General features: G+C 41.3%; 1 protein-coding gene across 1 annotated transcript in view; it reads left to right on the forward strand.

Moving 5' to 3' along the window:
* NTNG1 (netrin G1) overlaps positions 1-14,409 on the forward strand; it is a 126,899-nt gene that overhangs the window by 91,309 nt on the left and 21,181 nt on the right. The window contains exon 6 of the mRNA XM_088524352.1: positions 10,486-10,653. Coding sequence (XP_088380478.1) covers positions 10,486-10,653 — 168 coding nt within the window. The remainder of the gene's footprint in view (positions 1-10,485; positions 10,654-14,409) is intronic.

Here is a 14,409-nt window from a genome sequence, read left to right on the forward strand (position 1 = left end):
ACAGCTTCCGAGCTGGACACATTCCAGCCCGTCCGGCGCACACGCGCTGGAGCTTCCCTGCGGAAGGATGGTGCCTCGCGCGGGAACGCGGGATGCGCTCTCATCCTCCTGCCAGCTCTTTGCTTGCCTGGAGCAGGAACCAACAAGGCACTGATTAATTCCTGCCAACATCATGTCAGTTTTGGTGTTTTGTTTTTTTTTTAAAAAAAAAAAAAACGTGCAACTGTCTAGTTGGAACTGGACTGAAATTGCCAGTTCATTTTGGTTATTTCCGCCATTTGAAACCATGATTTAGCACATGATGCAGACTGCAATTCCAATAGACTAAATTTACATTTAATATTGCAAATAATTCTGATATTATATATTCCAAAATAGGCACTGGGGAAAAACATGAAATAAATTAGAGCAAATAAAGACCTTGCAATCAGTTTCTCCTTACTTCATGAACATAAGGTTTTTCCAAAATATATTTTCTGCCAATACTTGAATTTGGAACAAAATTAACTAGGAATGCAGAAATTTTCAAAACAAATTTGAAATGTATTAATGCATTTTCTGATGAGACTATATCTTACATATATATACCCTTAATGTCTACAACATCTTTATTTTTAAGAAGTATACCCTTTTTGATACACTTTCCGAATTCTGTAACCTTGCCTACCCAGAATAACTATCGCAGAATGTAACACAGTGGAGCAGTACCCTTTGTAGATTGACCCAATGTCTCTTTTAGAACACCCAGTCCACAATTAATTAATTATTCTGGAACATAATTATTTCTATTACAGAACAGACTGTCCATACATGGAGCTGTTCCAGAAAAGCTTAGTTTGCCTAGTCAGTTCCTCTAAAGATAAAACCTTTAGTGATAATCACTGAGGACTAGAAATATTTTCACAAGTTTCTATAAAAGAATAACTAGCTGCTAAATGAATCTTACTGATGTCTGCTCAAAGGATGACTCATCTGCTCCGATATACTTGTGGGAACGACAGTCCAAATTCTTTGCCTTGGAAGTCTCACATATCTTTTTAGATAAGGCATTTAAAGTCATCTCCATAAAGAAAAAGAAACAGAGAATTTCAAAGATAAAAGAAAGGCTTTTATTGGGAGACCTATAATCTTGCAGATAATACATTCCATGAGTAAAGATATGAGGGAGGGAAAAAAATCATCCAATGATTAACAGACTTAAAAAAAAATCAAGAAAATGTGCAAGAAATGTAGGGGAAAAAAAGTTCTCCAGGAGCATTAACTGCATTACCAAGCAGCTCGGAGATGGTGAAGATGTCACCTGGTCTCAGCTGGATGTGACCCCGCATGACCCAATTTAACTTTGAAGCTGACCCTGCTATGAACAGGGGTGAACCAGAGGACCTCCAGAAGTCCATTTTAAGATGTCTCTATATTTATCTGAACCAAATAACACTTAATTGGTAGTCTTCACGCACAATAAATACGCTCTTTAGTATCCTGGATGCCCATTAACAAACTCAGCTCAATATAATTTAAAGTCTCAGGGAAGTACTAGCTTTTTTTACAGCAAGTCATAATCCTCATTTTAAGTAACTTTGCTAAAATGAGCTCAGATCTACAGCATTTATAGAATTAGTTTTCTGTAGCAATTCTGATACTTCACTGTGGCTAAGGAGAAGGAGAGTCAAGGGACAACGGGGGCAATGCAATCAGTAAAGATTGCTCTTCCTTTTTCATTCATGATTTGTATATGTATTCTCTGATATTTGGTCCATTTAAAACCTTTTAAGTCAAGACCAAAAGTGATCCCAAAACTTGATCAGTTAATTAATTGTGCACATAAGTAGCTTATTTGCTTGTGCAACTACTCCTTGGTGCATTTGAAGCTCCCTAGCCGTGCCTAGTCCATGCCTGTTTCTGAAGGAGAAGGAAGGGCCCATCTGGGGCACATGGGATCAGCCCCCCTTGGGCCAGCATTCCCGCTCAGCAGGCACGGCCTGCACGTACCTTGTGGCCTGCACTGGGGCTAGGCTTGCACTTCCTATGTGTGAGAGTTGGTGGATCTGCTCAGAAGACACAGGTTATTTCTAATCAAGACGTAGACTTGTGATAAGGAAAAAGTACAAACGGGCAAAGCCTATGAGGCAGTCGGATCACAACCCATTCAAACTGCAGGAGACTACCTAGCAATAAATGACATGATTCAGGTCACCATCCCTTCCTTCAAGAGCTTCTCTCTGCTTAGGAGGACGCTTAGGACTCCTAACCCCATGCAGCAAATGTCTGCTCACCCTCCACGGATGGGTCAGAAGTTACCAGGGAAAGGACCACAGCTTCCTTCCCTCCAAATCAGATGTTTGAAGCTGCAGTCTTTGTTTTATTTTATTTTAGCATCCCTGGAGATCTTCTGCTAAGACTGTCTGTTTTAACCATGAAATGGACCCTCCTCAAAAAGACCTCCTCAAAAAGACTTTTGATGCCAGCCAAGATGCATCTGCAAACAACTGCAGTTTACTTAGCTGTCTGAGGTCTTATATGTAGAAATTAAGAAACATCTCACTCCTCAAAAACATCAATGCTACGTAGGCTGATATAACAGTTAAGGAATGTCTTTTTCAGCCCATAGTAAAGTAAACAACTGCTACAATATTCAGGTGATGATAAAAATGTTGAACAGGGAAAAGATCAGGACAGTTATTTCCCAGAGCAGGGCCCAAATAAAAGTTGTCATTCCTTCCCCTCACCCTCTTCCCTACTCTCAGCTCCAACATCCGTCACCATTTCTGCTAAGGGAGGTCATTCCCTACTGCTCAGCCCCCAGATACATAGGCTGAAGGGGAAGAAACTACAAAGACACATGGCTGCTTCTGTAGAAAAGAAAAAATGCTTCTACATGTAGGTGACACATTAGGGGCTTTAGGAAATGCAGACATTCTAGTTCTTCAAAAAAAAAAAAAAACAAGTTGTGCAATATATCAACAGAGATGGTAGAAAACAGATAAAACACAGCTTGAGAGGAAAAGAAAAAGTTCACTCCTCTGGTAAATATATATATTTTTTCTGATAACAGAACAATAATTCAGTCAAAATCCCTGAAAGAGGATATTACGGTAAGATGTATGTCTTTGGTAAAAAATTTGTATTTGTCTGGATACTGTCACTTTATCTCTACAGACCAGATTAACATAAAAGCATGAATACAGGTTCCTAATTTGTTACTAGTGTTAGAAACATATCTACTTGTCTAGTATACCTTCTTTTCAACAAAATTGATATTTTAAACCATGAAAGATAAGCTGTTACACACAGTATTTTATGTCCGTTCAGTGTTTTGGGAATCATCAATTGCTTGTTTCCTTGTTCGGTGTGAGTTATGTACTGTTCATGCGCGACATGGACTAGTCTAGTAACGGATGTTTGTAACCTGTGTCTTTGTCCATTTGCTTGCCTGTTCAGAACAATATCACAGATGTAAATAACAAATCCTGATTTTTCCCGATGCACGCAGATCCTCCAAAGTTTGATAGGATTTGGCCGAATATTTCTTCCCTTGAGGTTTCTAAACCAAATCAAGGTAGGATGTTATAAAAATTCCTAGTGGTCTCAAATTACTGAAATTGCTTTCAGAAAGTCCCACATGATGGCAAAAATAACAACATCCAACTAATTTTTACCTTGGTGCTAAGTAGCACTATTCTGCCCGAAAATATCTACTGAGAATTACCAAAAAACAAATCTTACCTGAAAAGGGGCTCTTCCAACACATAGATCATGCGCAGCCTCGCTGCAAAAGAGTCTGGAAAATAGACACAACACTTAAAAGGATTGATACACAAAAGCAATATCGCTACATCACTTAACATCTTAACTTACAATATACTGATATATGTTAAGTTGAACAGAATCCCTAGAGAATTTTGGATTGTATAGACAGCACAGTCTGCATTATGAACAGGCTTCAAGATCTTTGAGTGAGAGAGATTTCCCTTGCCTCCATCCAACCCATTTCTGAATGCCTTGCTCCCACTGTGTTTTAAGTGAACTGAGCAGCATTTCCCCTGGTGCAGTCTGCACAACACAAGCAACTTCCCCACGGAACAGACTCACACTTTTCTGGAATTCAAGTGCCACACAAAAAAATTATTGGCAGATTGTGGTGCGATGATTCGCTTTGAAAGGGGCAGATTGACTTAGGATGACTAAAAAAGTAGAAGTAAAATGCTATGTTATCTGATGTATTCATCTGTACTGCACATTTCAAAACGGTTGCTCATAAAAAAGAAAGTCCTTTCGATCTCCTCCCGCACTACCGCGGCCACCGCTCCCTCCCAGAAAGCCTCGCGCAAGCCTGGCTTGCTGCGACCATCCAAAGGATGCCCTTTGTATGCTAAAACAAACAGGGACGGAAACGGAAATGGATGAAAAGATCATCTAGAAAATAGCTGCTAAACTGAACAAAAGGCGTTAGCAGCCTGTGCGGGAGCTGTTTGGGAACAACCATGTGTTTTAGCCGTTGCTTACAATGGTCAATTGAGACATATATGCACATGCATATAAGACCTAAAGTTGTATTACTGCTCTTCTGCTCTCTGCAAGGATTAGCAAAGTACACTAGTTTTCTTGTTCACATAAATTTTAAACTAAATATCCTTAATGAAATGATACTGAGTATTTTAAAAGATTTTTTTAGTCCATATTATATTTTTTGAAGTTTTGTATGTGTTCCTTAAACAAACCAAAAAACACAGACTGATCTCTGCTCTCTGTAAGGATTAACCTACATTATTTGCAGGAATTTAAAATCAAAACATCTCCAATGAAATAGCACTTAGCATTTCTAATGGATTTCATAGTTTCAACTATGAAAAAATATTATACTGCTTGGGATATAAAACTTAGCTTCATTGCACTATGCATCTCAAACAGCCTAAGATTATGCAGTGTTTCTTCCCAAAAGAGAGAGCCAACTTTAGTTAATTTAGTTCTGACATTTTGCTAGGGAGCAGAAAGCACAAAAACTTAAAAGTATTTCTATTCAGATTACACATTTGCAGCAAGTTACAGTGTTAAACATTTGCTGCAGATGACATACTTGAGACAAGGATAGCGTATGAAGAAGATAATTATTAGAAATCTACCTGTATGTAGTCTCATTACATTGGTGCTTACTTTATGCCATTAGGGCAGAACAAACACGCATGTACATTTAATAAACCGCTTTGCACACTGCCCAGGTCACCGGACCCAGCACTGATCACGGATTGGGAAGAACCTTCGAGCAGCCTCTAAGCAAAGCTGCCCGAGGGCGCAGTTGTGAATAACCCCCGGTCTGGATCTTGGGTGTTTCAGCTCTTCTCACTCCATAGCTGATGTGTCCATAACCCATTCCCCTCCAACTTCCTCCCTTACTATGCAAAACAAGAGCCATCGTTAAAGCTAAATAAAAAATCAGTTAATAAAGAAGTTTATTTTAAGCTTTTGATTTGCTCCTATTTGGTACCTTTTCTAATGCACTGTTCATTTTATTACCTATCCAGTTGCTCCCAAATTAGCTATGTCAACAGTTTCTTCTGTTCAAGTTGCAAACCACAAGAGAGGTAGGAATTCTTGGATTCATACAGTGATTTTGTAGTGTTACGTGTTGTGAAAACATTGCACTGTATGAATCTGGAATAGCTGTGAAGTGTTCCTATCAGCTTATTGGTGAAGCGTTTTCATTGACGATAACAGAAGCATTAATTCACACAAACATAAGCCATACAAGAATATAATAGTAAATATGTTTCCTAGATAATTGCTACTGGCATATAAAGTCACCTGGCAGTTGTTTTTAAAGGAAATAAAAATGAGAATGTGACCATGCCTAGAAAGCATTTGTTTGCTAGAGACTTATTTTCCTCACAAATTGTAAAAGAGGAAACGTAAGCAGATTAGTTGAAGGCAAACAACATGTAAAACATCAATTGCCCATATCCTCAAGAATTATCTGTAAATGCTGTGGAGGGTATATATAGTCTTTTAATGCATTGTAATTGTGCCTTACATCTTCATTTTCTTGTAAGCGTGTGCAAATTCCAAATGGAGGCATTACATTTTGAACTGATGCTTCAGTGTTTTATCAAAATAATGGAATTAAATGGGCCTAACGAAGGATGCCAGTATCCTCTCGGTGACTTGCAGGCAACCTGTTCCATTTGCACATCTCTCATCCACAGTCTGAACACTCGCCCTTGTGCCCAGACAAACTCATTGTTTCTTTCTCATCAATTTACTTGTAAAATTATGTATACAATGTTTTGTCTTTCTGTAGCTACTGTGAATATCTCATTACTCATGAAATACATGTTACTAAGGAACTCCTGGGATATTAACAAATATTTGAACTTAGTTTGACCCGTTTGATGAGATCATGATGATGAGCCATACTGTTTGTTACAAAGCAGGTTATTTCTGGGGTTATGATGAAAATCTCCTTTGTTTGCCTTTTGCTAGCATACAGAAGAGGACCATAGAGTTGTTAGAAAATTAAAAGCCCTTTATTTTTGAGTAGACCTTTCTTGAAATACACCTTGTCTTTTAATTAGAAAATGACACTGATGGCTGTCTCATGCATTACCTTTGTAATGTCTTAATTTAAAAATGATGTTTCCCTTCTATGTGTGCACCTTCCATCATTTCACGTGGCTGACAGGTCCCAGCCGAAGGTTGAGCTGAACCTTGTCCCCACAACACAATAGTATATTCCTCTCCAAAGTGTCCACGCTTAGCCTTGCAATGGAGAAAAAAACCCTAATATTCAATTCACGGAAACAAAGGAGTTAAATGAGTGACCTTTCTATGGTTGCCTGTGAAGGGATAGTTTCATTTTGCTTTGTACAGCAGCATCTGGGTTGTTGCAATGGCATCATTGCACGAAAATCACCTTTAAAGGCTCATACAGTCAGTCCTCCTGCAAGTTCCCAATCACCCAGACGCAGCTATCAAATCTAGCCCAGCTATCACTTCCCCCTTTATTCTTCACATTAAACGTACTGGCTACCTTTACTTTTCCTTTGAGGTTTTATTTTCCAAACCATTTGCCACTTACCGTTCTTCAGCTTAAAAACTGTCTGCAGTTTATCCATGTCGTGCAGCACTCGGAAGCAAAGCAGCATTTTCCAGCACTGGAGGCCCTTGTCATTTTGCTGTCCTTAGACCATTTGCAGTCTGGCTTTGGCCGCCCGTCTCCCATCTCTTTCAGGGACTGCCAGTGATTGAAGGTGGTTGGGCTGCCATCCAGAGCCGCGCGTGCGAGCACCCTCAGTGGCTCTTGTGGCCGTTGTGGCGAGCAGGCTCCGTTCTGGTGTTCGTGCCGTGCTCGGGGTGAATCACCCGAGCAGCTACGAAGCCCGTGCGGCGCTGACGGGTGTTGGGTTCCCCGCTGCCGTGCTGAGCACAGCTCGACGGTTTGGGTTTGACTGGCGCAGGGTAACCCGCCACGGCAGCGTTACAAAAAATACATAACTTTTGTGCATCGGAAGATCCTTTCCATAGTTTGTGTTATATAACTACTTCTATAAAACTAGAAGAATGCAAAAAATAATCACCGATAAAGCCAAAAGGAACAGGCAAAATACGTTCAAATTCTTGTATTAGCAAAATTTTGATTTAATAACAAAATAACATTAGCTACAAGTCAGGACCTTTTTTCCCTTTGCCCTGTTGCTATCTTTAATCAGCTATTTGACTGTTGCAGGGTTACCTGTTTTTTTTCTATACCATGTAGCATTTACCAGTCTGAAAAATCAAGAGTTCAGCATTTCCTTTAAGTCGTGCCCCATGTTAACGTCAAAACAAAACAGGTCGTTTCTTTCACCCGGCGCAGAAGGCAGCACCCCCATGAAGGCAGCCTCTCCCTGCGCACGTTCCGTAGCTACGGAGCCCCGCGTGGCCCGCGGCCCCTCTGACGTGAGCGCGTGTAGGTCACGCTGAGCCGTGGGAAGCCCTGGATGCCTCGTCCAAGGGGTAGCCTGGGGCCAGCCTGGCTCCAGCAGGGAATTGCTTTTCGTGCAGCTTTGTTTCTCGTGCTTTTCTACCTGCTAATGGTGTCTTGTGGTAGCGCTGAAGGTCGCACCACAATTTTGGAGTGCATGAAATGCAGTTATTCATTCACAGAAGGGTCTCCATATTTTCTGCTATTTTAAACACCAGATGACGTAGCAGAAGCTGATACACTGCCACTTCTTTACAGTCTACGTAGTTTTGTAACATAAAAATACAATGTTATTCTGCTGCCTGTTACTGCTAGGAAAAGCAAAGTAAATTATTTCCTCTAAATTTACCTGTAGGGTGGTTACGGGTAGTCACAAGCCTTACTGACGAGCTACAAGACAAGAGATATATTAACATGTTTTCCCTTCCTGTCAAGTTGTACCTGATACACCTAGAGCTGACAAAGGCTAGATACATCATTAAGAGTCCAAAGCAACTAAAACCAAGTGACAGAAGCAACACTTTACTAAAATAAATTCCTTTTGTGAATGCATGCCGGTTAATTATCACTTGATTTTATAGTTATATTTTGTAGCTACAAGTATTTTTTTTTTAATTTAGAAATTGAACTAAGATACGTAGAGATTGATCACATCTGTGAATGTGAATACATATATGATACAAAAATCATTGCATCATATATGTATCGAACTCCAGCAGATACAGGTGTAAAAATCATCAGGCTCACAGGAACCATAAAACATTGGTTTAGCTGTATAACATTGAAGACGACAAGTATCTATGCAAACTGAGTGTGTATATGAGAACCAAATTAATGTTTTCTGGCACCAGAAAGGCAGCTCTGAAGATTGAAATGCAAGTTGTGCTAAAAACTGTGCAGTACAGGAAAAGATACAGTCTATTTACAATCTGCTGCTATCAGTCAGACAACAGCAAAACATATAAATATATGTATTAGTTATGTATAGTATACCAAATATATACTGCTATTACCTTATAAAAATGTAAATAGGCACAAATATTCTATCTGAATTCCTGGCAGCCCTCAGGAGCAGCCCCGTGCCAGAGGAAGGGCAGCCCGTCACGTTTATGGCGGTGTTTGACACGCTCCTGTGCAGCTTTACCAAGGGGGAGCCCCAGTGACCCCCAGAGCCCGCGCTGCCCTGGCCCTGCACCGTCCCGCTGCTGCGAGGAACGGCTCCTGATCGCCGGTACCCGCCTATCACACGGCATCCCCAAAGTGCCCCTTTCTGGGACAAACTGGATGCGTGCCCCAGAACCTCCGCACCCTCATGGCTGGCAAGGGGCTCCTAATTTCAGCTGAAATTTCTCAGTGGCCACTTAGCACCCATTTGTTCTTGTGCCAGTGTGATTCATTAGCTCAGCTGCGCACCTAGGTCAGCAAAGGGCTCTCTTCTTGATGCATTTGTATCCCGCAGGTACATCGCCTCACAGCCCTTCGTTCTGTAGACTAAACAAACCAAATTACCCCAAGTCTGAACTTACTAAATAGGCTCTCCACTGCTCTGATCCTCCTAATAACTTTTTCTGCATTCATTCTGGGCTCATCATCCCCGAGATGAGTTATTGCACTCGTCCGGCCTTCTTACACAAGGCAGAGCGGTGCCTTGCATAATGATACAATTTTCTAATTTCTACTTGCATAAAAAGCCACACGTTGTTTATGATTTAAAAAAATCATAAGAAGCACTGGATTTTATCTCTAACAGAAGGTTTCTCAAAAAGCGGTGCAGCCTGCATTTCAGGTGGCTACAACAGACCTGCTTTCTATTCAATACACTGTTCAGACTTTTCAATGTCTTTTCTGGCCTAGTTGCTTTTCCCTCTCTCGATATAAAAATGCGTTGTTTGCCTCAGAACTACAGTAGAAATGGCACTTAAATAACACCTCTGTTCCTTCCTTTTCTTCCCTCTTAATTTTTTGGAAAGTGCTGGCCAAAAGCATCAAACTTGAGGCTGTTTGGTCTTGAAGCATTTTGGTTCTTGTCTACAGGGTGTCTACATCTGCAGTACCCTGAGTCCAGCAGCAGTCGTGAATACTCAGCCCTTGTGTCAAAGCAAAGCTCTTTCGTATATGGTTGTGGGTTTAAGTATGCTCAAGTTTGACCCTTTTGTCCACTGCATTTGGTATTTTTAACATGAGGAACTCGTGCCCATGTCTCGATTCGCACTCACCTCGAGCGTGCAGAGCGCGGGGCGCTTGCAGGAGCGGCGCCCGCGCCTGCCGTGCCCTCCAAGGTTCACAGCTGCCAATGCTCCAGTGCCACCGCCGCGCCGTGGTGCCCGGCTCGCTCCGCTGCCTGAATCCGAGCTCGCTTCCATTGCAGATAAACATCTGCTGCTGTCCATGTCACATCGATGAACGTGTCTGTGCCATCCATTCATACTTCTACTCATGATTCATTTTTACTGAGCATGTGATGTGCGATGACTCTGCTGCTGTATACATTTTGTATACATTCTGTATACATTTCTGTTCTTCCTTGAAAGACTGTGAATGCTTCGGCCACTCCAACCGGTGCAGTTACATCGAGCTGCTCAATACGGTCATTTGCGTGAGCTGTAAGCACAACACTAGAGGTCAGCACTGCGAGTTATGCAGGCTGGGCTACTTCAGAAATGCCTCTGCAGAGCTGGACGATGAGAATGTGTGCATAGGTCAGTCCCGGGCTAACTGCGCCTTTTCTTCTATGCCTTTTCAGCCCGCGGGCCACAATGAGCTTTTTCAATGGGGGGGAACATCTTTGGGGACTTGAATCTAGTTGTCTCAGCCCTGAGGAGGTGGTTCGGTCTGCAGGGAGATGTGTGTAAAACACAAGGACTGAGCCACAAACCCTTTTCCCCGGGCTGACTTTTGCCATTATTTGTGCAGGCCCTTCAATACTCATCCACAAAAGTCACCAGCTGCTGGATTTTGCAGCAAATCCAGTACTGTAAAAGCTGCCTCAACTGCCTCTCCTCGGAGGAGGGACTGAAATTGCGCCCTTGCAGTTAAGAGTAGGGCTTGTCAAATCAGTTTGACATTGGGTCAATTTAGAAGAAGGGTTCCTAGGTTAAAAGAGTGCTTTAAACCTAGCGTCTGGTATCAATACCCAAAATGCAGAATTAAAGAAAACAATAGAACATAATAAAAATAGCATACTAGGAAAAAAATGTGAGATCTTTGTCACACTAGAAGAACATGCATCATGCTCACATCACTGCAGAGCTTACACAGAGAAGGGAAGTTAGGACCAAGGCTGAACTCGGCCATCTGAGGCAGCCTCTGTCCCTGGCTCGGGTTAAGCAGCAGCCACTGAGGGCAGCTTTCTAGCAAGAGTGGGAGGATGGCATCACATGCGATTGCTTGTGGACAAAAGCAGCAGGGGAACCCACTCTGAATTTCTACTGTAACTTTTTATTTTTCGCTTCCAAGAAGAAAAAATAAAGTGGGCATACGATTTTCACACAGAAATAGCTGGTGGGCACATAAGTTATGTATTCCCTACAATCCATAGCTAAGAGTCAAGCCAGAAACTGTTTGGCAAAATGCTATTATTTGTTTCAGTCTGCAGCCAGTCAGATTTACATTTTATGTCATGATAAGCACCCCGATCCATCCACGCACTGCATTTCATGTGTCCTTCCTTTAACTTTGCTTGGCAATGCATTCGAAAATGCATGATCTCCTCTGACATTAATTAGGATGAGCTAATATGAACTTTAGTAAGCAAGTCATGACTTTGTATGACTCTGCTGAGGGGATTAACCCAATCCAATGTTCCTGAAAAAAGCACTGTCCCTCATGTTTGCTTGATGTAGATGAGGGACATAATTGGTGTGACATCAGGGTTGTTTAATTTAAACTGTCTAAACAGGCCTAATGAAAATGACACTAAATTACTCTATTTGGGATTTTTCATCAGCTCGTTCAGTAAATTGTCATCCCATGTACACTGAAATGCTAAGACAGCATCTGTAGCTTTGTCAGTGAAGCAAGGAAGATAATAAACCAGGAGTCAAAAATACCTACATTTTTGTTAATTTGCAAGTGATATATTTAGAATTTCATCGTAAAATAAACAGTTGTGCAGTTTAGAACTGCCCAGACTGTGCAGAAATAAAGTAAAAAACACAAGAAAACAAAAATTCTATGATTCTATGAAAACAGCAACAAAACACACCTTTCATTTAAAAGAAAGCTTCTCCCCAAAAGCTGCGTGATGCATTTACAGTCCTCCCCACATTAGTGCAAGTAGAACTGGTCCATGGGAATTGACTATGGGCTCAAAACATATTTGGCTACAGATAAGGTAAAATATTTTCAATAACTAACAGTCCTGCTGGACTGTTGAGGAGCACAGTGATGGTCCAGCACAGAAAACCTGTGAACCCGGCCAAGCCAGCGACGCAGGCAGTCCTGCTGCTGCAAGCTGGAAGTCAGGGGAGCGAAGCAGATATTTCAGTTCTTTCCTGGAAACAGAGATCTCTCTTTAAAGGGCTTTTTGGTCTTTTTTTCTGAACTGGGGCTCCTGAGATTTAATTCTGAAAAATGTTGAGTATTCTCCACTCAGAGAGCTGATGATTTGCCATCTTTCTGGGTCAAGCACAAAGAGTCTTGCTCTATTGGAAATGCTCATTTTTCTTTGAGTTTAAGAGCGGTTTGGGGGTTTAACTGTGAGTGGAGCGTTGGCATGAACATTTAATAAGCAGATTTCCTGAGACATATGCAAGTCTTATTCCCATATAAAAGTCTAAGTTAATTCTTTCCTCTCCAGCCACATATTTAGAAAAATCAGAAATGTTTGGATAAGTCAGTTTAATGGCAGCTAACAGGGTTTTGGCTCTGATTTAGCAATACCTCTTAGTTTTAATAAATATATGTGGTAAGTATACAGATAACAAATATGTGAATCTTAGCCAATGTTAAACTAAATGGAGAAAATGTGAAATGTTTAAATTTAAAAGTGACAAAGCTGCAGAGAATTGAGATACTGAGAAGGATTTTGCCCTGTGAATCAAGTGCAGCTACATTATACAATGGGCTTAAATCTAAATTTATTATGCCTTTAGTTTCTTTAGTTACAAAATACATTATTTTTATTTCCCACATAGAAATACTAAAAATTTTTGGATTTGTCAATTAACTTCAAAATTACCTCATATGGGCAATGGCAAGTTTTAAATAAATCTATTTAATTTAAAGTAAAAAAAAATAATTAACTTGACATGCTCATCAGGGGGAAAAATGTTTAACAGAATTTGAAAGGATTTTTATTTTTATAATGTCTTAAGTGCTAAAAATGTCTAAGGCCTGACAATGCTTTAATTTAGTGAATATGCTTGCAAGCATGACTAGCTTGGACATGACCAAGTAGACCCAGAGTAATAAATTCTTTTCTTTGCCTTTTGAAATAAATGTTCAAATGGTAAATACTGCCTCGCACCCCTAACAAAGCCAGCCTTGCAATCACTTGGGCTTCACCTACATTTAGCACCTGCAAGAGCCTTAGCGACTCTGATGGTGCATGCAGTAAGTGAAGCTTGAGGGTTATTTCCTTATTTTCAGGGTATTTTGTCGGCAGCACCCAATTAATATAGTGAATCACAGCGAACAGATGACTGCTACTGTCACCTCGCCACCCTTAGAGCCGTCCTCACAGACTGAAGTTGGGAAGAAGTTTCCTTCTCAGTCCAGACGAGCAAAGACTGTTTTGTTCCTGCTCCAACGCTGGCGCGTGGCCGTCGTGCAGGGCTGGGCGTGCTACTTGATGCCCTGCTGCTGCAAGGGCATTGATGCTACCCAGCGTCTACCTGGGACGCGCTGGAACTGGGGCACTTGCTCTTACTCATATCTGAAGGTGCTGGGAAGTTTCACAGCCTGCTGTTTTGTACCAGCCCACGTTTGGTTACCAAATGTTCGTGGGCCTACGGTCTACGCTGCCTTGCAGTTTGACCTGCAGCCTGTGTAAAAGGGCTTAGCTTACAGGTTTATTTAAGGGAAGGACGACACTGAAACAGCAAAGCACAAACCTGGTCCTTCTAACATACCCATGAGACAGCATTCGGCAGGAACACATTCACTGACCCTGGGTCTCCTCTTTCTTTGGACCACATGTGTGTCGAGCATTCAATACCAAAGTCTTACTTCCATAAACACTCATTTAAATGACCTTGTATTGACCTATGCTACTTTTAAGGCATGTGAATTAGGCCCTGTGCCTGTGATTCCAAGCTTTTTGTCTTTCAAGGTGCTCTATAAACACTCCTTAAGCAAACGCGGCTTCCTGCGTTCTGCTCTGCCTCACTCTGGGCCTGTTTACAGCAGGGTTTCATACCTGTGATTAACATTAGAACTGCCAGCTTTGCAGGTGGTGCTCACTGAGGTACAATCACGCTCAGGCTTGCACAGTACTGTTGGCATTTCAGTATTCA

This window comes from Tinamus guttatus, unplaced genomic scaffold, assembly GCF_059628265.1.
Source record: "Tinamus guttatus ecotype Peru unplaced genomic scaffold, ASM5962826v1 Tinamus_guttatus_pri_ptg000211l, whole genome shotgun sequence".
In the NCBI taxonomy this organism is placed as follows: Eukaryota; Metazoa; Chordata; class Aves; order Tinamiformes; family Tinamidae; genus Tinamus; species Tinamus guttatus.